Source organism: Nyctibius grandis (assembly GCF_013368605.1).
Source record: "Nyctibius grandis isolate bNycGra1 chromosome 34 unlocalized genomic scaffold, bNycGra1.pri SUPER_34_unloc_2, whole genome shotgun sequence".
NCBI classification, from domain to species: domain Eukaryota; kingdom Metazoa; phylum Chordata; class Aves; order Nyctibiiformes; family Nyctibiidae; genus Nyctibius; species Nyctibius grandis.
In genome coordinates, this window is record NW_027167469.1 from 87,853 (window position 1) to 112,943 (window position 25,091).

Below are 25,091 nucleotides of genomic sequence, written 5' to 3' on the forward strand. Positions count from 1 at the left end.
TGTGACCACAGGCAGGGACAGGCAATGGGCACCTCTGTGACAGAGCTGGCCACCTTAACAGCTTTTCGATAAAGAAAGGTGATCTGCTCAGGGCAGTGCCTGAAGGCTTGGGTCTTCTTCCAAAGATTATCTCAAGAACATGCCCAAGAATGTGGCCTGAAGAAGAAAACACCAGTGTACATCTAGACAGTGTGGGTGTGCATGGTTGGGGCACACAGCAGTGTCCTCGCAGCAGGAACTATATTGGATAAATTTGATAAAACAGCATAATTTTATCTGATCAGGTCCTGGGCCATAGGAGGGTGATGGATGAGTATGGTATTATGAGGTCAGTTGTGTCTCAGAAACTCGTAATCCAGCAGGAAGCGTATGGCTGTGAAGGGGACTGTGAGGTCAGTTCTGTCTCTGTAGGCGATAGGCCAGCAGCAGGAACATGACTGGGAAATTACCTCTGCAAAAGTGCCCCATAGGCCCTATCCAGGAAGAGGGCTTGCATATGGGTTGTCATGTCCATTCTGCCTGAGTACGTGACGGGACAGCAGCAGGCACATGGTTGTTCTGATCTGAGATACTGAAAGGCCAGCAGCAGTCATGTGATTTAGAGGATGATGGTGAGGTTACTTCTCTCTGGTCAGGTGAAAGACCACAAGAAGGCTAGCAGGTTGGGTTCCCTGTTTGAAGTTTTTGAGATGGTAGAGCTTTCCTTAGTGGTGGGAAAAAGCGAGAGAGAGGAAAAATGTCACAAAGTGCAATTTGGAAAGTCAAGACTGGATGTCAGGAGGAAGAAATGTCACTTGAAGGGTAGTGCTGTGGTGCAAGAGATCGCCCAGAGGGAGTCTGGATCAGCCCATGGCTTTGTGTTTCAACAAACAGCCAGTGAGAATGGAGACACATCAGTGAAGATAGATAGGGAAGTGGTATGTTGAGAGCAAGGCAGCAAAGTGAGATGCTACTCACTACAAGGGTGCCTACAGCCTGCAGGGAAAGAGGGGCAGGTGTAGAAGCATGTAGAACAGTCTGTGATGGAGATGGCCAAGGACGCTGGCAAGGCTGGAATGCATCAAGCTGTGTGGAGCTGAGACAAATAATATTCTACTGGATTCTTTATTGATATTATGTAAACAGGGAGCCTGGATCCATATGTACATGAAGTCTTTCTGTCAAGACAGAAACAAGTGTGTGCCAGGGAAGGTTATGGAGCAGATCATCTTTACTGACATCACGCGGCGTGTACAGGACTACTAGGCGATCAGGCCCAGTCAGCATGGGTTTATGAAAGGCAGGTCGTGCTTGACTAGCCTGATCTCCTTCTATGACAAGGTGACCCGCTTACTGGATGAGGGAAAGGCTGTGGATGTTGTCTACCTAGACTTTAGTAAAGCCTTTAACGAAATCTCCCACAGCATTCTCCTGGAGAAACTGACTGCTCATGGCTTGGATGGGCGTACACTTCACTGGGTAAAAAACTGTATGGATGGCCAGGCCCAAAGAGCTGTCATGAAAGGAGTTAAATCCAGTTGGCAGCTGGTCACAAGTGGTGTTCCCCAGGGCTCAGTATTGGGGCCTGTTCTGTTCAATATCTTTATCAACGATCTGGACGAGGGGAACGAGTGCACGCTCAGTAAGTTTGCAGATGAGGCCAAGCTGGGCGGGACTGTTGATCTGCTGGAGGGTAGGAAGGCTCTGCAGAGGGATCTCGACAGGCTGGGTCAATGGGACAAGGCCGACCGTATGGGGTTCAACAAAGCCAAGTGTCAGGTTCTGCACTTGGGGCACAAGAACCCCATGCACCACTACAGGCTTGGGGAAGAGTGGTTGGAAAGCTGCCTGGCGGAAAAGGACCTGGGGGTGTTGGTCAACAACCAGCTGAACATGAGCCAGCAGTGTGCCCAGGTGGCCAAGAAGGCCAACAGCATCTTGACTTGTATCAGAAATCGTGTGGCCAACAGGACTAGGTAAGTGATCATCCCCCTGTACTGGGCAATGGTGAGGCTGCACCCCAAATACTGTGTTCAGTTTTGGGCCCTTCACTACAAGAAAGACATCGAGGTGCTGGAACATGTCCAAAGAAGGGCAACAAGCTGGTGAAGGGTCTGGAGCACAAGTCTTGTGAGGAGCGCATAAGGGAACTGGGATTGTTTAGCCTGGAGACAAGGAGGCTGAGGGGAGACCTTATCACTCTCTACAGCTACCTGAAAGGAGGTTGTAGAGAGGTGGGTTTCAATCTGTTCTCCCAAGCAGCAAGTAGTAGGACAAGAGGAAGCGGCTTCAAGTTGCACCAGGGGAGGTTTAGGTTGGATATCAGGAAAAATGTCTTCACTGAAAGGGTTGTGAAGCCTTGGAACAGGCTGCCCAGTGTAGTGGTTGTTTCACCATCCCTGGAGGTAGTTAAAAGACATGTAGATGTGCTGCTTAGGGACATGGTTTAGGGGTGGACTTGATAGTGTTAAGTTAAAGATTGGACTCGATGATCTTAAAAGTCCTTTCCAACCAATACAACTCTATGATTCTACGATTCTCCTGCTGCCTCCTCCTCCTCCTCCTCCTTTTCCTTCTCTTCATGCTGTGGTCTCCTGCTGCCTCCTCTTTCTCCTCCTCCTCAGACTAAAATCCATTCCTGCTTTTTCAAGTGGGTCCAGAAGGTGTCACATAAAAAATTGAGGTAAATCAAAAGAGACTTCAGAGCCCTGGGAAGAATGCTAAAAAATTCAGAAATACAGGTAGGGTTTTCCTTAATCCTCCCAGTAATGGGGGGAGACTTTGGAAGAAACAGGCGAGTCCAGGTTATGAATACCTGGCTCCAAGACTGGTGCCTCCACCAAAACTTTATGTTTATAATCCATGAAGAGCCTTCAAGAGACAAGGTATATTGGGACCTGATGGTATCCACTTGTCCCGATGGGAAAAACGTGTCTTTGGCGTAAGCTTTAAACCAGAATCGATGGGGAAAGAGGATACCAAAAGGACTGCGGTAGGTAAGCCAAGAGCTGGCATGGCACCGCCTGAGGGTGGCAATACTAGTAGGAACATTTATACTGCTCCTGGGAGCATGGAGGGCTCAGGAGCATATCTGACATGCCTATACACCAACACAGGCAGTATGAGAAACAAACAGGATGAACTGGAAGCGTTGGTCAGCTCCCAGAGCTACAATACCACTGGTATTAGTGAGACTCAGGGGAGTGAGTCCCACGATTGGAGTGCTGGGATGGAGGACTACAGGCTGCTCAAGAGGGACAGGCAGGGCAGGCGAGGTGGAGGTGTCGCACTGTACGTGAGGGAAAGATTTGATTGTACAGCCCTTACAGTTGTTGATGATGTGGTTGAGAGCCTCTGGGTGAGGATTAGGGGGATGGAAAACAAAGGAGATGTTGTAGTGAGGGTATGGTATCAATTGCCCAGCCAGGATGTAAGCATTGATGAGTTATTGCACAGGCAATTAGGAGAAATCTCTGGATCGGTAGCCCTTGTCCTTATGGGAGATTTCAACTTCCCAGACATCCACTGGGAATATCATACCGTGGTGATGAGCAGGTCTTGGAAAATCTTGAAGTTTGTAGGAGATAACTTTTTGTCACAGGTACTCAGTGAGCCAACGAGGAAAAATGCCCTCCTGGATTTTCTGTTTCTGAATAGAGGAGGACTCGTGGGGGATGTGATGGTATATGGCTGTCTTGACCACAGGGATCATGAAACGGTTGAGTTTATAATTTTTGGTGTAATGAGAAAAAAAGTTCAGCAAAGTTGCTACTTAGCAGTGTCCCCTGGGAAATGCTTTTGAGGGCTTCAGAGTCCACGAGTGCTGGTCAGTTTTTAGGAGCCGCCTTTTAGAAGCACAGGAGCAGGCATTATCCTATTGTGTCACAAGCCAAGCAAGTGGGGCAGAAGACCAGCTTGGCTGAACAGAGAACTGCTCTTGGAAGTCAAGAGGGAAGATGAATTGTACAATCTCTGGAAGCAAGGTCAGGGTCTGCAGGAGGATTACAGAGCTGTGGTTCATATACGCAGGGAGAAGACATGAAAGGCCAGAGCTCAGTTAGAATTCAAACTGTCCAATGTTTGTCAGACAACAAGAACAGCATTTTATGTATGTCAATAGCAAAAGGAGGTCTAAAGAAAACATTAGACAAATACTGCTTGAAGATGGTCACCTGACTAAGAGGGTTGAAGTTAAAGTGGAGGCATTCAATGCTTTTCTTGCCTCAGTCTTCAATAATACTGATAGACATTGGGCTGCCTGATAGACATTGGGCTGCCCGGTCCCCTGAGTTGCAGGAATGTGGCTGCAGGAACAGTGACTTTCCATTTGTGGACACTGAAATTGTCAAGGACCAGCTGTATCAGCTGAATGGTCACAAGTCCATGGGGCCTGATGGGTTTCGGCCCAGAGTACTGAAGGAACAGGCTGCCCAGGGAAGTGGTGCAGTCACCATCCCTGGAGGGATTTAAAAGACAAGTAGATGTCATGCTTAGGGATGCGGTTTAGTGGTGGACTTGGTAGTGTTAGGTTAATGGTTGGACTCAATGATCTTAAAGGTCCTTTCCAACCAAAATGATTCTACGATTCTATAATTCCATGATACTATGTTATGACAGGACCCCTCTCGATCACCTGCCAAAGGTCTTGGGACCTGAGGCGGTCCCTGCTGAATGGAAGCTAGACAATGTTATTCCAATTTACAAGAAGAGCAAAAGGGAAGACCCAGGGAACTACACACTTGCGAGTCTAACCTCAGTTCCTGGAAAAATTATGAAGAAGATGATACTGGGTAGTACTGAAAGGCATTTAAAGGACAATGCAATCATCAGGCACAGCCAACATTGGTTCACAAAGGAAAAGTCCTGTTTAACTGATTTGATGTCCTTTTATGATAAGGTCACCTGACCAGTGGATGAAGGGAAGGAGGTGGATGTAGTTTTTCTGGACTTTAGTAAGGCTTTTTATATTGTCCCTCACAGCATCGAGCTACAAGTTGTTGAACTGTGAGATGAGCAGGTTCACAGTGCACTGGGTGAAGAACTGGATGAAGGGTAGTGTAGGGACGTATTTGGAGGAAAACAGACATGTTCTGAGCCAGCCATTTGGGACCTGGGACTAAGCACGTAGCAAGCGGCAAAAGCAACTTTGAGGAGTCAGCAGCCTTGAGGAGAGAAAACAAGAAATCAGCAGTTAAGCAACTAAGAACTGAGAAATCAGCGAAAAGTAACCGATGAAGAGCGGAGTAAGAAGGACCAATCGTAAGAGACTTGCTATATTGCGTAAACCAATCAGTAGTTCGCTAAGACGTGTGACTGCCTCGTGGACAAGAATTATAACCAATATGAATATGCGTGATCGCGCGTAGGGAAAGTAAAAATTGTATCTAAAGGGATAGTTTTGCTTAATAAAAGGACTTTCACTTGATTCATATTGAATCGTGTGGAGTCCGTTGTTTTCTCTCCTCAGATGGTGACGCCAACGTGATTCTGACTTAGCGAGGAACCGACGTGATCCTGAAACAACTACCGATCGGCAGACGACTCGGGGAACAGCCCAGAAAGAGACACCACGGCTGGAGAGCGGCTCAGCTGGACTGAGACCGGGACGGGAAGGAGCACGGCCCGAGGGGAAAAAAAGAAAATAACGTACGTTGCAATGGGACAACCAGTGAGGTGATCAGCCAGGGAACGGAGATGAGCCAAAATATTTCTAAAGAGGAAAGTGCGATAGTGAGGCTCCTCCTGCATATACTCTCCAAGAGGAGTGAAATACAATGAGCATTCGCTCCGGAGACTGTTAGTCTGGTGTCGAGAACATGGGTTTCCCCCCGACCCACAAAGTACCTTTAAGGTAGACACCTGGGAAAAAATCGGGAAAGTACTATGGGATGCAGTGAGTAGTGGGGATAAGGATGCTAAAGAATTAGCTACTGCATGGAGAGTTGTTCTTACCGCTCTCCAAGATATGAAAGCAGAAAGATCCATAGCAGCTGGAGCATTTGCAGCCTTGAGTCCTTCAACACCGGAGGCGTTTCCAGCGGGGCTCCGAGTTTCTGGCCAAATGCCAATTCCAGTCTTCTCTGCTCCATTGGCACCTCTGGCGGAGGAGGAGGGAGGAGTGGAGACTAAAAAAGCAGCTGTGCCACAGAAAGCAGAGGAGGCAGAGAAAGTTGAAATGGTAGTCAATGAACCATGGCCCGAACCCCTGCCCCCGCTCAAGCTGCCAAGACAGTCAAGATACGAGTATCCTCCTTTACTGCCATCAATCCCTCCGTCTCCTGCTACCGCTGCTGATCCATTTAAGCCTGTCCGGGACCCAAAGTGGGCGGAAAAACTTTTAAGGAAGCTGGAGGAGTTGGAAAGACGAAAAATATTAACTGAAAGGCAACAGAAAGAGGAAGTTGATGCTTTAATCCATTTACAGAACCAAATTGAGGAGCAGGGGTCACATGGAATGGGTGGAGGGGACGCGGGTGCGAGCGGTGGTGCGGGTGTGGGTAGTAAGGATGTGAATAATGACGGGGATCCATGGCTGCGGTGGAGAGGAGTTATTCAAAATGCATTAGTGGAAGACGAAACTCTTCCAACAGCCTTCCCAGTAATTATAGGAGGTCAAAATAGACCAAATCAGTGGGTGGGTTTTCAATGGGAGATTATTAAGGAAGCCCGTAAAACAATACAACAGAATGGGCTGCATTCACAGTATACGCAATCATTTATCAATATCATTTTTATGTCTATGCTTTTAACCCCATTTTATTGTAGGCAACTTATGGCAATGATACTAACACCTATGCAGGAACTATTGTGGCGATCCCGATGGTATGATGCAGCAAAAATTACTGCCTAAAAAAATCTGGAATGAGGGGAGGGCGATCCGTTACAGCTGGCAACATATGGCAAACTTGTTGGGGAAGGTAATTTTAGTGACCCGCAGCTTCAGTCTGGTCTGAGTGCAGAAATCCTAACACAATCGGCAGCTTTGGCAAGGGAGGCTTTCAAAACCCTCCCTGAGGATGGAAAGGTAACACTTTTATACACCAGGGTGAAACAAGAACCGAATGAACATTATATGCATTTTTTGGAAAGGTTGCGTGAAGCGTTAGAACAGGCGTCACTAACTGATGTTGCCCGAGAAGCTTTATTAATGACATTAGTGGTAGACAATGCTAACCCCACTTGTAAGCGTATTTTACAGGGACTGCCGAAACATTCTAGCCTTGCAGAAATGATGGATGCTTGCGAACGAGTCGGCACAGCTGAAGAAACTGCCGGACACTTGGCAACTGCTTTTGCAGCTGCTGTTAAACCCTAGTGCGCCAAGGGAAAGGTGATCGAGGCCCAAAATGTTTTAACTGTGGGAAACCAGGCCACGTCAAAACACAATGCCGAGTGGTAAAACAAAAAGGGAACGGTGGGAGCGGTTTTGTGGGAACCTGTAATCGTCAGAAATACAGTCACTGTGCAAATGAGTGTAGGTCCAAATTTACCAAGGGTGGAATCCCTTTGGGAAACGGGGGTGTGAGCGTGAAGAGACCCAGTGCAATGACACAAAATGGGTCCTCAGTCCAGGCTGCCCGGATGGCATCACCGCCGCCACAGCAGGGAGTGTCAGAGTGGACGTGGCCACAGTGGTAGAGGTAACTTTAGTGGACTCGCAAGTACAGTGTATTCCCACCAACATGAAAGGCCCACTGGGCCACGGCCTGAGTGCCTTGCTTATTGGGCGGTCTTCCACAACTCGAAAAGGTCTTTTCGTGTTAGCCGGTGTAATTGATGCTGATTTTACAGGTATCATATCCATAAGGGTGTGGACACCTTTACCACCAATTCACATACCTGAAGGAGCCAAAATTGGACAACTTGTCCCCTTCCAATCAGCTGTGCCCACAACTGAAAATTGAATAAGAGGAAGTGGGGGATTTGGTTCAACAGACCAAGCTGAAATTTACCTGGCAATGGACATCAGTAAAGCAAAACAAACCGAAGGGGTAACACTTAAAGAACCAGGTGAGAAAACTTGCATGGTCACTATGTTAATTGATACTGGAGCAGATGTCACCACAGTAAGTCAAGAGGCGTGGCCTCAGTCATGGCCCCTGGAGACCCCACTAACGTCCATTATGGGGGTTGGGGGAATACAGACCACCAAAATTAGCAAAACTGTGATTTGTTGTAAATTGAAGGATGGGAGCACGTGCACAGTAAGGCCGTATGTGCTGCCTGTCCCCATTTGTCTATTGGGGAGGGATGCTTTGAGTCAATTAGGAGTCCGTTTGGTAACCAACAGTGAGGGTTTTTAGTGGCAGCCATTGATGAAGGGCGACCAATCCTAAAATTAAACTGGAAAACAGAAAACCCAGTTTGGGTTGATCAATGGCCGCTGTCTGCAGAAAAAATCGCCCATCTTGAAAACTTGATACAGGAGCAACTGGAAAAAGGTCACATTGAACCCACAACAAGTCCATGGAACACCCCAATATTCACCATACCAAAGAAAAGTGGAAAATGGTATTTGTTATATGACCTTCGAAAAATCAATGAGATCATGGATGATATGGGAACCCTGCGACCGGGACTCCATCCCCTGATATGATTCCTAAAAACTGGGACATTTTAATCATTGACTTAAAAGATTGTTTTTTTGCTATCCCATTGCACCCCAATGATTATCAAAAATTTGCCTTTTCGGTGCCATCAGTGAACAAAACTGCACCTATGAAACGATATCATTGGGTTGTGTTACCACAGGGTATGAAAAATTCACCAACAATGTGCCAAATGTATGTGGCCTGGGCACTTGCTCCTGTACGAAGGAATTACCTAAATTTGATCATATACCATTATATGGATGACATTCTAATAGCAGGGAAATAATTGGATAAAAACCAACTGATTAATACACTGCAGACTGAACTAGCAAAAGGTGGATTGCAAATAGCCCCAGAAAAGGTACAACAGGAGGAAAATTGGAAGTAGCTTGGGTGGGAAATTACCAAAGCAACTGTTAGACCCCAAAAATTAGAGGTTCGAGTGAACATCTCTACTTTAAATGATGTGCAAAAACTGTTGGGAGACCTCATTTGAGTGCGAACCCTGTGTGGTCTCACCAATGCTGAATTGGCACCTTTGATGCAATTGCTAAAGGGAGGAGGTGGCGCAGATGCCCCCCGCACATTGACACAGGAAGCTGAGCAGGCATTGAAACACCTGAGCACCAAAATAGCTATGGCATACACTCACCGTTGGGACCCAGATTACAGTATTGGAGTATTGGTTATCAATCACGATCGCCACCCCCTGGCATTAATTATGCAGTGGGTGACTGACGAGGATCCTCTACATGTGCTGGAATGGATCTTTTTGCCAATGCAACCAAAACATACCATCACTACGAAAGTAGACGCCATAGCTCAACGTGTAATGAAAGGAAGGCAGAGGGTTGTAGAGATAGCAGGCGTCGAACCTGCTTTTTTGGTTATTCCACTGGTTGCAGAGTATCTACAATGGGCATTACAAAATTCCATACCATTACAAGTTGCGTTATTGGATTATAGGGGCGAGTTGAAGGTACATCTACCCCCTCACAAATACTTCTCCATGCTGCAATTGGGTCAATGGGAAGAATTACCAAAAAGGTCAGAACGTCCAGTCAGGGGTGTCACTGTTTTTACAGATGCTGGAGGCAAAGCTCAAAAAGCAGCACTAACATGGCTAGACAATGGGAAGTGGCATGATGTAATTTTATCTGACATTCAAGGGTCTACACAACAATTAGAATTGCGAGCTGTGGTGGAGGTCTTCCGGCAATGGAACACAGCACCTGTTAATGTGGTATGTGACTCTTTATATGTCGTAGGGATTGTCCAGAGGATGGAGCGTGCTCTGCTCAAAGAGATAGCTAATGAACAACTATACCAACTTTTTCATGAATTATGGCTTTTGCTGACGGAGCGACTGCATCCATATTTCGTCACACATATCCGTAGTCACACAGGACTCCTGGAAGGCTTAGCTGAAGGCAATGCTCGGGCAGACAAACTTGTCACACCTGCCTGGGCTGCGCCTTCAATTGATCGCTTCGCTCAAGCACAACGATCCCATGCCTTTTTCCATCAATCTGCTAAGGTATTGCGGCGTCAGTTTGGGCTACGCAGTGCAGATGCACGTGGGATAGTCCAGTCCTGTCCAGACTGTCAACATCTTGGGGGTGGTTTAGCACCTGATGTCAACCCCCGCGGTACTGGACCGTTGGAGATATGGCAAATGGATGTAACACACATCCCCGAATTTGGACGGCTGAAATATGTCCGCGTGAGTGTTGACTGTTTCTCCCTTGCTACCTGGGCTACAGCACAAACAGGCGAATCCAGCAAACACGTTCAACGACACCTGCGTTCTGCTATTGCAGCCCTGGGCATTCCACAGACGATTAAAACGGACAATGGCCCAGGCTATGTGGCACGTGCCACACAGGACTTTTTCCAGCTGTGGGGTATAACACATGTAACAGGTGTCCCACATTCACCAACGGGACGAGCTATTGTGGAGCGCATGAATCAAACTCTGAAACACCTTTTACAAAAACAAAAACGGGGAGAGCCAGGGCTATCTCCTCCTGACAGGTTGTATAAAGTGCTTTATGTACTAAACCTTTTACGCTTGCCACAGGACTACTCTGTACCTCCAGCAGTAAAACATGGTGCAGGGTTAAAGGGAGGTATGGAGGCTTTTCAGAAAGAACAGGAACAAGCCAAAGTGATGGTAAAAAATGGGGTGACTGGTGTGTGGGAAGGTCCAATGAAATTAATAACGTTGGGTCGAGGGTATGCATGTGTCGTTACAGATACAGGAGCCAAATGGGTACCAGCTAAGTGGGTGAAGCCGCAGCTACAAAAACAACCCGAACTACAGGAGCCAACTCAGGATCTGCCTCGGAACGCTGACCTCTCAAGAAATCCAGTGTCCTGACTGCGGGAAGTGTGAAAAAAGGTTTGCGTGGGAGGTATAGAAAAGGGAGCAAAAGGCGCAGTCATGATGAAGCAAGGGGTTGTTTTTTCAGTGTTAAGCCTGCTTTGGATCCTGGACCTGACAAAAGGTCATCAACTGATAGTCCTTCCACCGACACCGTGGGAGGGGAATCACAACGTTTGGGTGACTCTGATGCAGAGCTTGAACCAGACGCAGTTTTGTGCCTCCTTAGCTCAGCCTGAACAACCCTTTCATACATTTCTAGTGGGGGTCCCCTTAAACAGATCTGAAAGTAAGGAGATAGTGGCAGGGTTGAAAGTGCTGAAACAGAGCCTCTGTGAGAATGCAATGAAATGTGGCGAACATTGGGATTTATGGAACGATAGCTTGCCTGTCAGTCCCTTAGAGCCCCAAGAACTTGACATCCTAGGAACTTTAGAGGCAGAATCCTGTGTGTTTTTCAATTACACAGAGGGATCAAACATTTATCAGAACAACATAAAGAGATTACAAAATGTCACACCCAGTAATCCATTGTGGCAAAATGAATCTATCTGGTGTGCAAACGTAGGGCGCAGTCGAACAGAGCCAGCACCGGATTTGGCCATGCCTAGAAAATTACCAGAAGGCTTATTCCTAATTTGTGGAGATAGGGCTTGGCCAGGGCTGCCCAGTAAAAAACTGGGAGGTCCGTGTACCATAGGTAAATTAAGCCTACTAATGCCTACACGAAAGGTCATATTAAACCACACTAACCTACACAAGATTAAAAGAAGTGTCACTATCTTAGGGAAAGAATGTAAAGATGAGGTAGAACTATGGTCTAGGATCAAAGTAGTTCTTTCTTCTATTTTTGCACTGGGTGTTGCTGCTGCACAAGGACTAACACAATTGCGAAATTTAGCTTGCTGGGTTGCAAAAAGAGCTGATCAAACTTCTAGAATTTTAGGAACATTAGCCAATGATGTAGATAGTATCCGACATGCTACCTTACAAAATAGAGTTGCTATAGATTTTTTATTATTAGTGCATGGTCACGGATGTCAGGAGTTTGATGGGATGTGTTGCATGGATCTGAACGATCATTCCAGGTCAATTTATAAGCAGATCAAAGAGCTCATGGATGCCACACAGAAAATACGGGAACAGTATGGGTTTCTGGATGACTGGTTGGGTAATTTGGGAATTGGAGGGTGTCTGGTCGGATTGATTAAAATGCTATTGATGGGATTGTTTGTGATTTGTATTGTCATCCTTGTATTACCGTGTTTATTCTCCTGCTTGCAAAGGGCCCTGCAGCGGACAATAAACACGGCCTTTCTGGCTCAAGAAAAGAAAGGGGGGATTGTAGAGGGGTTTTTGGAGCAGAATGGTCATGTAATGAGCCAGAAGTATGAGAGTATGGAGTGAAGGCTTAGCTGCGTGAGAAGATTCATGTAGCTAGTGTCAACAAGCCGACCTTGGAGAGATGAGGAAAAACAGTAGCTGAGCAAAAAAGAATTGAGGGAGTAGCCGGTGGGAGCCGAACGCAGAGGAGACGAAACAAGAACTGATGGAGCCAATTAAGGAAGGACCAGTGGCAGAGCAGTGACCAATCAACACATCAAAGAAGAGGATGTTTAGTAATATTAACGAATAGCAGTGCACATGCTTACAGCCAGGGAAAGTACAAAATGTATAAAAGGGACAGGTTATGCTTAATAAACGTCTTCACTTTGATTCACATCGGATTGTGTGGAGGCGTGTTCCTTCTCCTCAGTACTGAGGTTCAACGAGGCTCAGTGTCGGGTCCTGCACTTGGGGCACAACAACCCCATGCACCGCTACAGGCTTGGGGAAGAGAGGCTGGAAAGCTGCCTGGTGGAAAAGGACCAGGGAGTGTTGGTCGATGGCCAGCTGAATATGAGCCAGCAGTGTGCCCAGGTGGCCAAGAAGGCCAACAGCATCCTGGCTTGTATTGGCAATAATGTGGCCAGCAGGACTAGGACAGTGATCGTCCCTATGTACTTGGCACTGGTGAGGACGCACCTTGAATCCTGTGTTCAGTTTTGGGCCCCTCACTACAAGAAAGACATTGAGGTGCTGGAGCGAATCCAAAGAGGGGCAACGAAGCTGGTGAAGGGTCTGAAGCACAAGTCTTATGAGGAGCAGCTGAGGGAACTGGGAGTGTTTAGCCTGGAGAAAAGGAGGATGAGGGGAGACCTTATCACTCTCTACAATACCTGAAAGGAGGTTGTAAGCAAGGTGGGTGTTGATCTCTTCTCCCAAGTAACAAGTGATAGGATGAGAGGAAACCGCCTCATGTTGCACCAGGGGAGGTTTAGATTGGATGTCAGGAAAAATTTCTTCACTGAAAGGGTTATAAAGCATTGGAACAGGCAGCCCAGGGAAGTGGTGGAGTCACCATCCCTGGAGGTATTTATAAGACGTGTAGATGTGGTGCTTAGCGATATGGTTTAGTGGTGGACTTGGTAGTGTTAGGGTAATGGCTGGACTCGATCTTAAAGGTCCTTTCCAACAGCAACCATCCTACGATTCTGTAATTCTATGATTATTATTGTTGTTATTATTCTCTTCTGTTTTGTTCTATTAAACTGTCTTTATCTCAACCCACAAGTTTTATTTACTTTTTGCACTTTTCCTCCCCATCCCACCAAGGTGGGGGGAGGAGTTAGTGAGCGGCTGAGTGGTGCTTAGGTGTCGGCTGGGGTTAAAACGCAACAGTACCTTTTTGCTGCCTAACGTGGAGCACAAACAGTTGAGATAACAACAGATCTCATCAGTCTGTTAAAACAAATTTGTTGTAAGTACTCATTGTATTGTTTAATTGTCACTGGTCACATTGTTGATTTATTTGCTCCCTAAGTTGTTGTTATAGCTGTGGGATGTAACACCTGACTTGCTCCCTGTTGTGCTGGTTATCATCTCTGGAGCCTGGCTCAAAGGTTCCCTTCGGCTGTACTGTGTGACACCGAGAGTGAGACTCATCCTGTACCTGTAGCCAGCAGTGCCGTCATCTCCGTACTTCGGCTGCCATCTCCTGCAGACCGTTAATAATTACACTTTTTATCTTTTCTCGCCGGGGAGCCGACTTATGGCTGAGACATCTTCCCACGACTTCACCTGCTCTGCCGGGCTAATTACAACAGCGTTTGAGAATTCTGAAAATTTTGAATATCCTTGGGATGCTGAAACCAGCGTGGTCCTACTGCATGGGACCAGCATGTTCCTCAATGGGCTTCAGGTCTTATTTAGTGATAAACAGCTATCTAAGACTACTATCAGGAGATCAATGCCCACACAGACCCTGGCGACAGGCACTGCAGCTGCCCAACCCCCGTGGCTGTGGCTACTCAAAACCCTGTGAAAGGCACTGCGGCTACTCAGACCCTGGTGATGGGTGATGCATCTGAACCATAGAAGCAACCAGTGCCAGCACCAGTCGTAACTACACACAAGAAGAAATGGACACAAATTCATAGAATCATAGAATGGCTTTGGTTGGAAGGGACGTTAAAGATCATCTAGTTCCAACGCCCCGTCATGGGCAGGGACACCTTCCACTAGACCAGGTTGCTCCAAGCCCCATCCAACCTGGCCTTGAACACTGCCAGGTAGGGGGCAGCCACAACTTCTCTGGGCAACATGTTCCACTGTCTCGCTACCTTCACAGTAAAGAATTTCTTCCTAATATCTAACATGAATCTACCTTCTCTCAATTTTGAACTGTTACCCCTTGTCCTGTCACTACTTGTCCTTGCAAAAAAAATACCTCTTCCGCTTTCCTGTAGGCCCTTCAGGTACTGGAAGGCTGCAAGAAGGTCTCCCCAGACCCTTCTCTTTTCCAGGCTGAACAGCCCCAACTCTCTCAGACTCTCTTCATAGCAGAGGTGCTCCAGCCTTCTGATCATCTTCATGGCCCTCCTCTGGACTCGTTCCAACAACTCCATGTCCTTCTTATGTTGGGGGCCCCAGAGCCGGACACTGTACTCCAGGTGGGGTCTCACGAGAGCAGAGTAGAGGGGCACAATCACCTCCCTCGCCCTGCTGGCCATGCTGTTTTTGATGCAGCCCAGGATGCGGTTGGCCTTCTGGGCTGCAAGCACACATTGCCGGCTCATGTTGAGCTTCTCGTCAACCATCATCCCCGAGTCCTTCTCCTCAGGGCGGCTCTCAATCCGTTCTCTGCCCAGCCTGTATTTGTGCTTGGGATTGCCCCAACCCACATGAAGGACCTTGCACTTCACCTTGTTGAACTTCATGCGGTTTGCAAAGGCCCAGTTCTCAAGCCTGTCCAGGTCCCTCTGGATGGCATCCCTTCCCTCCAGCATGTTAACTGCACCACACAGCTTGGTGTCATCGGCAAACTTGTTGAGGGCACACTCAATCCCACTGTCCGTGTCATCACCAAATATGTTAAACAGGACTCCCTTGGTGTGCAAACATCTAAGAATGCAGGCCAGGTTGCCTGGGGAACCATCACAGAGCAGATTTCTAACATGGCAACCACGTCCCACCCTAGATGCTATCCCTGACTTGTGCAGCTGCTTCTGTTGTCACTGTTGTCTGACTAGCTGATAGATCAGGAGCCTGCAGCTGGCTGGTGCACCTGCTTGTGGTGGCACTGGTGGCTCTGTAGCAGTTACGGCAGGTGCGTGCAGCTGGCTGGTGCAGGTACTTATGATGTCACATGTGCCTGAGCAGGTCATAGGGCAGGAGTATGCACCTGGCTTCTGCAGCTGATTCTGATGTCACTGATGGCTGATTAGGTGCTAGGACAGAAGCCCGCCCCTGATTTATTCTCGTTCCTGGGAGGCCACAGGTGAGCGAGTAGCCAATAGGTGTGGAGCAGGACACTGGGATGTGCAGCTGCTTGTGATGTCCCTGGTGGCTCTGTACCTGTCAGGGCAGGAGCCTGCAGCTGGGGTGTGCAGGGGTTTGTGGTGTCACGTGTACATGAGCAGGCGATAGGGCTGGAGCAGGAACCTTCTATGTGTGGGTGTATGTGATGTGATGGGTGGCTGAGCAGCTCTTAGGGCAGGAGCATGCAGCTGCCTTCTGGAAGCCCCAGGCTCCCAGTATCAGCAGTGCTCCAAGTAACCCCAGTGCTCCCAGGGCTCCCAGTGCTCCCAGTAACACCAGTGCACGCAGTAACACCAGCACACCCAGTAACCCAAGTGCACCCAGTAACCCAAATGGTCCCAATATCACCAGTGCTCCTAGTAACACCAGGGCACTCAGTAACACCTCTGCACCCAGTTACACCAGGGCTCCCAGTAACACCAATGCTCCCAGTAACCCAGGTCTGCCCAGTAACCCCAGTGGTCCCAGTAGCACCATGGCTCCCAATAACAGCAATGTGCCCAGTAACCTCAGCATGCCCAGTAACACCAGCTCTCCCAGTCTGCCCAGTAGCCCCAGGGCTCCCAGTAAAATAGATGCACCCAGTAACACCAGGGTTCCCAGTAACTGCGGTGCTCCCTTGTAAAAGCAGTGCGCCCACTAACACTAGTGATCCCAGCGTGCCAATTTACACCAGTAGCACCAGGACACCCAGTACCAACAGTGTCCTATGCTCCCAGTAGTCCCAGTGCACCATGGCTGCCCAGTAACCCCAGTGCTCCCAGTAACACCCAGTGCTGCCAGTGCTCCCAGTAACCGAATGCTCCTGGGGCTCCCAGCAACCCAAGTGCTCCCAATAACACCATTGCTCTCAGTAAACCCAGTGCTCCCTGTCTGCTCAGTGACCTCAGAGCTCCCAGTAAGCACATAGCGCTCAGTAACCCCAGCACGCCCAGAACCACCAGAACTCCCATTGACACCAGTGCTCCCAGTAACACCAGGGCTCTCATTAACACCAGTACTCCCAGCCTGCCCAGTAAATCCAGTGCTCCCAGTAACACCAGCACCCGCAGTAACCCCAGTGTGCCCAGTAAGACCAGAGTACCCAGTAACACCAATGCACCCAGTAACAGCAGGGTGCCCATTAACACCAGTGCTTGAAGTAACACCAGTGCTCCCAGTAGGTCCAGTGCAGCCAGGAGCACCAGGGCGCCCAGTAACTCCAGTGCACCCAGTTACAACAGTGCTCCCAGTAACTCCAGGGCTCTCATTAACAAAAGTGCTCCCAGTCTGCCAAGTAACCGCAGGGCTTCCAGTAACATCATTGTGTCCAGTAACACCAGATCTCCCAGTAACATCAGGCTCCGAGTAACTCCAGCACGCCCAGTAACACCAGGGCGCCCAGTAACACCAGTGCTCCCACTAAACCCAGGGGTCCAAGCAACACCCGTGCGCCCAGTAACCCCAGTGTGCCATGTAACTCCAGGGCGCCCAGTAACACCAATGGGCCCAGCAACAGCAGTGCTCCCATGATGCCCTGTTACACCAGGGCTCCCAATAACACCAGTGCTCCCAGTGCTCCCAGTAACCCCAGTCCTCCAAGTAACACCATCGTGCCCAGTAACACCAGCGCTCCCAATAACAACAGTGCTCCCGGTAACACCAGGACACCCAGGAAAACTAATGCTCCCAGTATGCCCAGAAATCCCAATGTTCCCAGTAACATCAGGGCACCCAGTAACACCTTTACACACAGTTACACCAGGGCTCCCAGTAACACCAGTGCTCCCAGTCTGACCAGTGACTTCAGTGCTCCCAGTAACCCCAGTGCTCCCGGCAACACCAGTGCTCCCAGTAACACCAGGGGTCCCAGTAAAACCAAAGTGCCCAGTAACACCATTGCTCCTAGTAACACCAATGGTCTCAGTCTGGCGTAACCGCAGGGCACCCAGTAACACACAATCACACAATCCCAGCCTGGCTGGGGTCAGAAGGCACCATTGACCTTCCTGGGCACAAGGGCACATTGTTGGCTCATGGGGAACTTGTTGTCCACCAGAACTCCCAGCTATTTCTCTGCAGAGCTGCTTTCCAGCAGGTCACCCCCAGCCTGTACTGGTGCGTGGGGTTATTCCTCCCCAGGTGCAGGACCCTACACTTGCCTTTGTTGAACTTCATGAGGTCCCTCTCTGCCCAGCTCTCCAGCCTGTCCTGGATGTTGGCCTGTCTCTGTGAACTGCTCCCTTAGAGCTTGCAGTTACCTGCACATCTCTGACCACCCCTGACACCTTCAATGTCACCAGGCTGGTGTCAGAACGGCCCAATCCTGCCCTCCATCTCCATTAATCACCATGGGGGCTGAGACAAGGAGCTCACATGCAGGTGCCTATTTTGTGCCCACCTGAACACCTGAGGCAAGAGGAATCCCACCTCCTGTGGGTTTGTGGTGTTCAGGGGAGGGAGCTGAGTCCCCTTCTAGTCCCAGGACTGCAAAACCAAAAATGAGATGCTTCTATTGACTCATCTGCATCCCTTCCCTCAGCAGGGGTAAGGGAGATCCCTCCCGGTCACGGTCCAGTTGTCCTGTCTAATGATGGGACAAGGAAATGTCAGTCTTAGACCTCACTCTGTCTCTGAGATGAGAAATGATGCTACGAGAAAGAAATGTCTCTCCTCACATGTCAGATGAAACATCAGTGATTGCTTCAGCCTGTTTCACAGCAGGTTCCCCTGGAGCCCCAGGGACACCTGGAGGGAGCCCAGAGGGGACAGAGGAAGAGACACCTTGGGCTGGTCCCTCTGCTGCTGAGCTGGGCTGGGCTCCTGGGGTGGAGGGAGCTGATGGCAAGTGGGCAGCGCTGCAGAGAGACAGCTCTGCCCAGGAGCAGCTCCTCTGCAGAGCGCAGCAGGGCTGAGGGCACTGCCTGCAGGCAGCGAGGGGAGAGGAGCCAGGCAGAGAGAGGTTAAAGGCAGTGTGGGGTGGGAGGGTGCTGAGAGCTCACTGGGGGAGAAATCTTCACAGCCCTCGACATGGTAAGTCTCTGGCTGCAGGACAATGCAGGGGCAGTTGCTGGTGGGATTACCTGAAGCTGGTGCATCCCACAGTGTACAGGATCTGTCAGGATGTCTCTCACAGTATCTCTGTGGTAGAGGAGAAGAACATGCTCCAGAGCAGGGCTTCCCTGCTGCACTGTCAGAGGGACAGAGCATGACGGCTGCCTTCTGCTGGGGACAACTAGAGGGGCGTGCAGCCAGGGGTGCCCAGGGCTGTCCTTGAGACCAGGGTCCCTTCACCCCAGGGGTCTTTGTGCCAGGGCAGGGACTCTGCTGCCTGCCAGGGTCAGCACTCAGCCTGCCCAGGGAGCTCCCTCTGGTGCTGCAGGGAGAAGCTGTGGGTGGAAGGAGTAACCTCAGGCAGGGCAGGGTCCTTCTGGTGTCGAGAGGGTGCTGTGTGGGCCAGGGCTGCTCACAGCTCCAGATCAGCACTAGGAAACTTGCAAGGGGATGTTTCAAGAGGAAGGTCAAGGCAGGGTTTGCTATAAAGATAAAGAGATTTCCTGAGTCTGTGTTTTCAGTTTCCTTCTTTGAGGGGGGTAATGGGGGGAGGAGGGAAAGAGAAATAGAAAAGGAATCGTCAAGTTTGAACAAGTCACTGAGACTCCTGAGCTGTAACTTTGAGTGGTCAGTAGGTCTGCTAGAAGCCTCCTAATGTGTCTTCAGTCACTCCTCTGCCTATGGACAGCACCAGCATCACCTTTGCTGAACCCATCAGGGTATTCCGCCCTTCTGAACCTCCAAACAGGAACACACACGCAGCCAGTGCCCTGCAAACAGACAGGTTTGTGTAGGTGAGTGCACAGAGGTTACAATGGGGTCTGTGAGTGCTGACAGGGAAACACCTCACAGGAGGAAAATCTCTAGGCAGCAGGGATATGATCTGGAAATGAGAGGAAACTAAAACCAGAAATGTTGTGGGAGGGAGAATTCAGAAAACTCCGTGTGACCCCCTCCAATGTAGACCCCTTCCTCTGAGCAAGCCCCCTTGCCTCCTCTCCCACCCACCAAAGCCTCTGCCCTCAGAGCTGTGGGGTCCAGGACATGAACCCCCTCCTGTGCAGCCAGAGCTCCAGCAGAGCCGTGGTGCAGCTCTCCAGCCACGTGCCCAGTTCCCTCTGCAGAGCACAGGGGCTGAGAGCAGCTGCCCGGCAATGCTGGTGTGTGGGAGGTGGCGTGCACAGCTGGGTCAGGGTACCGCTGTCCTGAGGGCCCGCCTGCCTCTGCCCTGGCCTCTCCCAGCCACACCCTCACTGGATTTCCCCTTGTTTCTCCACTTGTCTCTGTTATTGCTGTGGTTATTTCGTTCTTGCTGCCAGGCTCTCTGGGCAGGTGGAGTTTCTCATAACACCTCTGTTTTATCTTAAAGCCCCATAGAGAACACAAACCTCTGCAACTGAGGAAATGCTGTTGGGTTGGTGAAATAAGGCATGAGTGTCGTGGGCTGGACGTGGGGTGCTGAGACCTTCAGAAAGGGTGAGACATTTAGTGGTCTGCAGTGGATCCCTCTGCTCTCAGCAGTTTCTGGTTATTTTTCAGGGTAACATGGGAGTGTGATAACCCTCCATGTCAGAAAGGTGCAAGCCCAGAGAAACTGGGAACAGGACAGAGGGACAGACCAGCTCCCCTCACTCTGCACTAAGCCACAGGCAATCCTCTTGCCTCACAGGACTCGCTCTGTTCTCCCTGAGTGCAGCAGAAATGCTGAGGGTTTCTGACATCCAAGAGAATACTCCTCCAGTGAGATGGAGGGAGAGCTGTAAAAGAACCTAGAACTCTTAAACTTCCTTCTGCCCTCCCTGTTCCTTAGCACTGGGGGTGCAGATGCTGACAGGCTATTAACAACAGTTTTAGTGTACAAAGCTGACCACCAGGACTGGTCCCTGCCCCTACCCACTTCTGCAGAGCAGGGCTGATGATCGAGAGCCCATGGGCAGATGACCTGCTCTTCATCACACATGTGGCCAGCACCAACCTGGGCTCCATCCACAGAGCTCAAGTAAGGTCTCCTAGAAAAACAAAAGGATGTGTGTGTGTTACAGGTGGGGAGACTGTGGGAAATAGCTTTAATTTTTCTTAGAGAAGTCTCCCCTAACTTGTCACTCTCTTTTTCTCCTATGACAGGTCCCCATGCCCAGAGGCAGCAGAAGTCCAACAGCAGCTCCATCACCCAGTTCCTCCTCCTGGAATTTGCAGACACATGGGAGCAGCATCTCTTGCACTTCTGGCTCTTCCTGGGCATCTGCCTGGCTGCCCTCCTGGGCAACGGCCTCATCATCAGTGCTGTAGCCTGTGACCACCACCTCCACACCCCCATGTACTTCTTCCTCCTCAACCTCTCCATTCTTGACCTGGGCTCCATCTCCACCATTCTCCCCAAATACATGTCAAATTCCCTCTGGGACACCAGAAATATGTCCTACACAGGATGTGTTGCCCAGGTCTTTTTCTTTGTGTTCTTGATTACAGCAGAATATTCTCTTCTCACTGTCATGGCCTATGACTGCTACGTTGCCATATGCAAACCCCTGCACTACAGGACCCTCCTGGGCAGCAGAGCTTGTGTCCACATGGCAGCAGCTGCCTGGACCAGTGGGCTTCTCAGTGCTGTGCTGCACACGGACAATACATTTTCACTACCCCTCTGCCAAGGCAATGCCCTGGGCCAGTTCTTCTGTGAAATCCCCCACATCCTCAAGCTCTCCTGCTCACACTCCTACCTCAGCAAGGTTGGTCTTCTTGTGGTTAGTGTCTGTTTAGGTTTTGGGTGTTTTGTTTTCATTGTGTTATCTTATGTGCAGGTGTTCAGGGTCCTGCTGAGGATCCCCTCTCAGCAAGGACGGCACAAAGCCTTTTCCACGTGCCTCCCTCACCTGGCTGTGGTGTCTCTCTTTATAGGCACATCATTTTTTGCCAACCTGAAGACCCCCTCTATCTCCTCTTCATTGCTGAATCTCGTGGTGGCAGTTCTGTACTCGGTGGTGCCTCCGGCAGTGAACCCCCTCATCTACAGCTTGAGGAACCAGGAGCTCAAGGAGGCCATTAGGAAACTGATTTCATGGACTTTTTGCAAGTGTGATAAATTTACCACCCCTCTCCATAAATGACTTCCGCAGCATTTGATTCCATCCTTGTTTGTTGTTTTTTTGGTATTTTAAATCATTGTATTTATCACTATTGCTGCTGTTATTATTATTCATTGTTATTATGTTTCTACACAAATGTCTGCATTTGTATTACTACACGAGACATGTACCTACTTGGTGGCACCTGCTTCCCTTATAAAAGTGTGTCTAACAGTGGCTCAGAGCTGGCCTCATTCATTGCATCTCTATAAAAAAATGGGATCCCCCCCATTTCTGTGCATTCATGCCGGACTCTTTCTCCAAAGAGGCCTGAAGAACTGCACCCCTGAAGTTCCTCTTCCTCTGTGCGTTCAGGACTATAAAGCTTAGTGTCTTTTGGTTGCCTTTTAGAGACATAGGACTGGATTTAGGAGTCACCTGTCAGTGTCCAGTGACAGGTAAGATGCTGACTGTAACTGAGGGATGTACCCAGGGCTTTCCCACAGGTGACACTGAAGACACTCATCCTGTATGAGGGAATCTGGAGCTGCCTGGAGAGCAGGGTGGTTGTCCAGGGTCAGCCTGTTCCTGGGATATTTTGTTGGCATGGAAGGGGTCAGCAATGATGAGGTTTTGGACCTTAAGTACAGGACATGTGCAGACCTCCTGCATGCACTCTCCAATTCCTCCCCACCTGTCCAGAGCAGGATTTCCCACAGAGGGACACACTAGTCCAGATGTGGCCACACCACGACTCACTAGAGGGGGATGAAAACTCAAGAAGTCTGGGTGGCCATCCTCCTCCTAATGCATCCCACTGGGCAGATGACCTTGTTCATGCTGGGCTTGCACAACTGGTTCATATGGTGGTCTTTTTAGTACCCAGACCCTTCTCCTCAGAGTCACTGCTCAGCCAGTCAGGTCCCAGTCGGCCCTGATATGTGGGGTTATTCTTCCCTCCCTGATGCAGGACTATCCCCTTCTCTGTGTAAAACTTCAGAGGTTTCTGTTGGATGAATCCCTCAGAGTTTCTCAACATCCCCCTGGAATGAAGCTCCATTTTGTCAGTTCTTAATGTTTGCACGCAGAGGGATCACCCTCATTGTGGTGATCCATCAATACAAGATCACAGCATGAGGAGCTACGGGTCACTACAGGGAATAAAAGGCATTACTGGTTTTGTACTGTCCAATATAGGAATCTGCACAACCACCATGTTAGAAACATCTTTGTGCCCCGTATAGAGGGCACAAAACAAGCAAAGCCAGGGCCAGTGGGGAAAGAGCAGAGCTGGGCTGTTTGTAGAAGAGTGTCTGAGGATGATGAAAGAGAAAAACTTGGGAGGGGGAAAGAGGGAAAAAGAGAAGCAAATGTTCAGCTCAGGATATGACGACGCCTGCTTGGTTTAACCTGCCTAGCAGCCTTGAGACAATGACTTGAATGGGACAAAAAAGCCACACCTGAGTGGACCAAACTTATGTCTGCCTAATTCTGTGGTCCTGGGGAACCTGAGTGCTCTCCCTATCATCACCATGGGAAGAGCCGTGGTGGAAGGAAATGCACAGTCACTCATCCTGGAAGGGACCTTGGGAGGGCTTTAGGCCAAGCCAAACCACAGTCAGTGGAGAAAGGGAAATGAGGGCTGGGCTGTTTGCATGCCAGGCTGTGTTAGTGTAAGATGGACACCTATAGAGACACACAGACAGAACGGATCCCTCCAGGACGTGGACTTAGACCCTCCATCTATGTAGGAGCTGGCCTTGGGATCCCCTCATCCCCACAGTTCCCCCATGCACAGGCAAGCGCACACACACACACACACACAAAAATGACTCTCTCCAGCACAGAATCACAGAACCACTGCGGGTGGAAGGCAGCCAGCTTCCACCTTCTCTGTGCTTCCTCTTCATGCTTGACATTATTCAGGAGCTCTTCTCTCGTCCATGCCAGCTTCCTGCCACCTTGGCGTGACTTTCTGCATGTTGGGTGGATCATGAAGAGGTGATCCTTGACCATCAAACAGCTCTGTGCAGAATCCACCCGGCCACAGACATCCCCTGATCCAAGGTTATGAAAACTTACCTCCCTCATTATTATGACAATCAGGCTTTATAGTATGAAAATATATTAACTTTCTTAATATATATAATTCACATTACATACTGATTTATCATGCTTGAATAAGCAAACTAAAGGATCCCAGCTCATCACAAGGACAAAAAGAGCAGCCCTGCTCTGGAAAGAAGGACTTTGCTTCTGGCAAGCTTAGTGCTGTCCATGAAGGATAAAGGATACCCCTGGAGAACCAAGGTAACACCAGCTTCCTAGCCCCTCTGACACAGCTTTGAAACCCTCCCAGCGTCTGGTGTCATAGCTAAATCTTAACTGTCACAAGACCAACTCCAGGGATGTCTGGATCAATAGACCAGCAGCCAGAATGTTGATGGATGTTGGCGCTGTAGAAATACAGTTGCTTTGTGAAGTTTTACTCTGATTAGTAATCAGTACTGTGTGTGTTAAGTACTGATTAGTCAAATTGTGGTGTACTTGAACGCTTGAACAGTGGAAGAACCCTGTGTAAAACCACTTTCAGGGTACCCCAGGTGAGCTGGGACACCTCCTGGACATATCTAAATATTTACCCTTGTAATTCTCTACTTTGTGTCCTTGCTTTTCACCTCTGTCAGACAGAGCCTGTTGCAAATATTTATAACATGAGTGACTGTTTGCCAGCACAGCAGTGTGGCAAGGTCTGTCCCTTATCCATGCAGTAGTTGTAGGGCAGCCCAGGAGCACATCACACCGAGGTTCCACACATCTGCCTACACACTCAAACTGCTGTTTTTTCTCTCCACCAACATTTACTCTCCCCTTTGAAAATACAGTCAAGGAACAGACCAACCATTCTCACAGTGAGTGTCAGCAGCATCTTGTTGTTAATGGAGATCAGCTTCACGTCCTCCAAAGACCCTCAGGGGCAGCAGAGATACCACTGACAAAAAAAACTTTCCTGCCAGGGCTGAATTTCCCAGCCCCGTTTCTCTCTGGCCTTAGGGACAGCAGGGTTTGCTGGCATCCACTTTCGCTTTTTTGTTTTGCGTTACCATCCACCCTGGCATATCTCTGCAAAGGGCCTGCTCCTCCACTAAAACCTTCTCAGGCACTTATGGCATCACAAGC

The 25,091-nt window shown here is 49.3% G+C and overlaps 1 protein-coding gene across 1 annotated transcript; it reads left to right on the forward strand.

Moving 5' to 3' along the window:
- Positions 1-1,497: 1,497 nt before the first annotated feature.
- Positions 1,498-21,953, forward strand: LOC137677038 (olfactory receptor 14J1-like). Its single transcript, XM_068424229.1, has 3 exons — positions 1,498-1,672; positions 20,971-21,575; positions 21,648-21,953. Exons 1-3 carry the CDS (start codon positions 1,498-1,500, stop codon positions 21,951-21,953), a joined length of 1,086 nt encoding a protein of 361 aa, XP_068280330.1.
- Positions 21,954-25,091: the final 3,138 nt, after the last annotated feature.

Excerpts from the sequence above, each read along its gene's own strand:
- LOC137677038 (XM_068424229.1), top strand. The coding sequence starts at position 1,498 with ATGAAAGGAGTTAAATCCAGTTGGCAGCTGGTCACAAGTGGTGTTCCC. Across the intron at positions 1,673-20,970 it reads GACTGTTGATCTGCTGGAGG|GTCCCCATGCCCAGAGGCAG; the intron begins GTAGGAAGGCTC and ends CTCCTATGACAG. Across the intron at positions 21,576-21,647 it reads CACACTCCTACCTCAGCAAG|GTGTTCAGGGTCCTGCTGAG; the intron begins GTTGGTCTTCTT and ends TCTTATGTGCAG.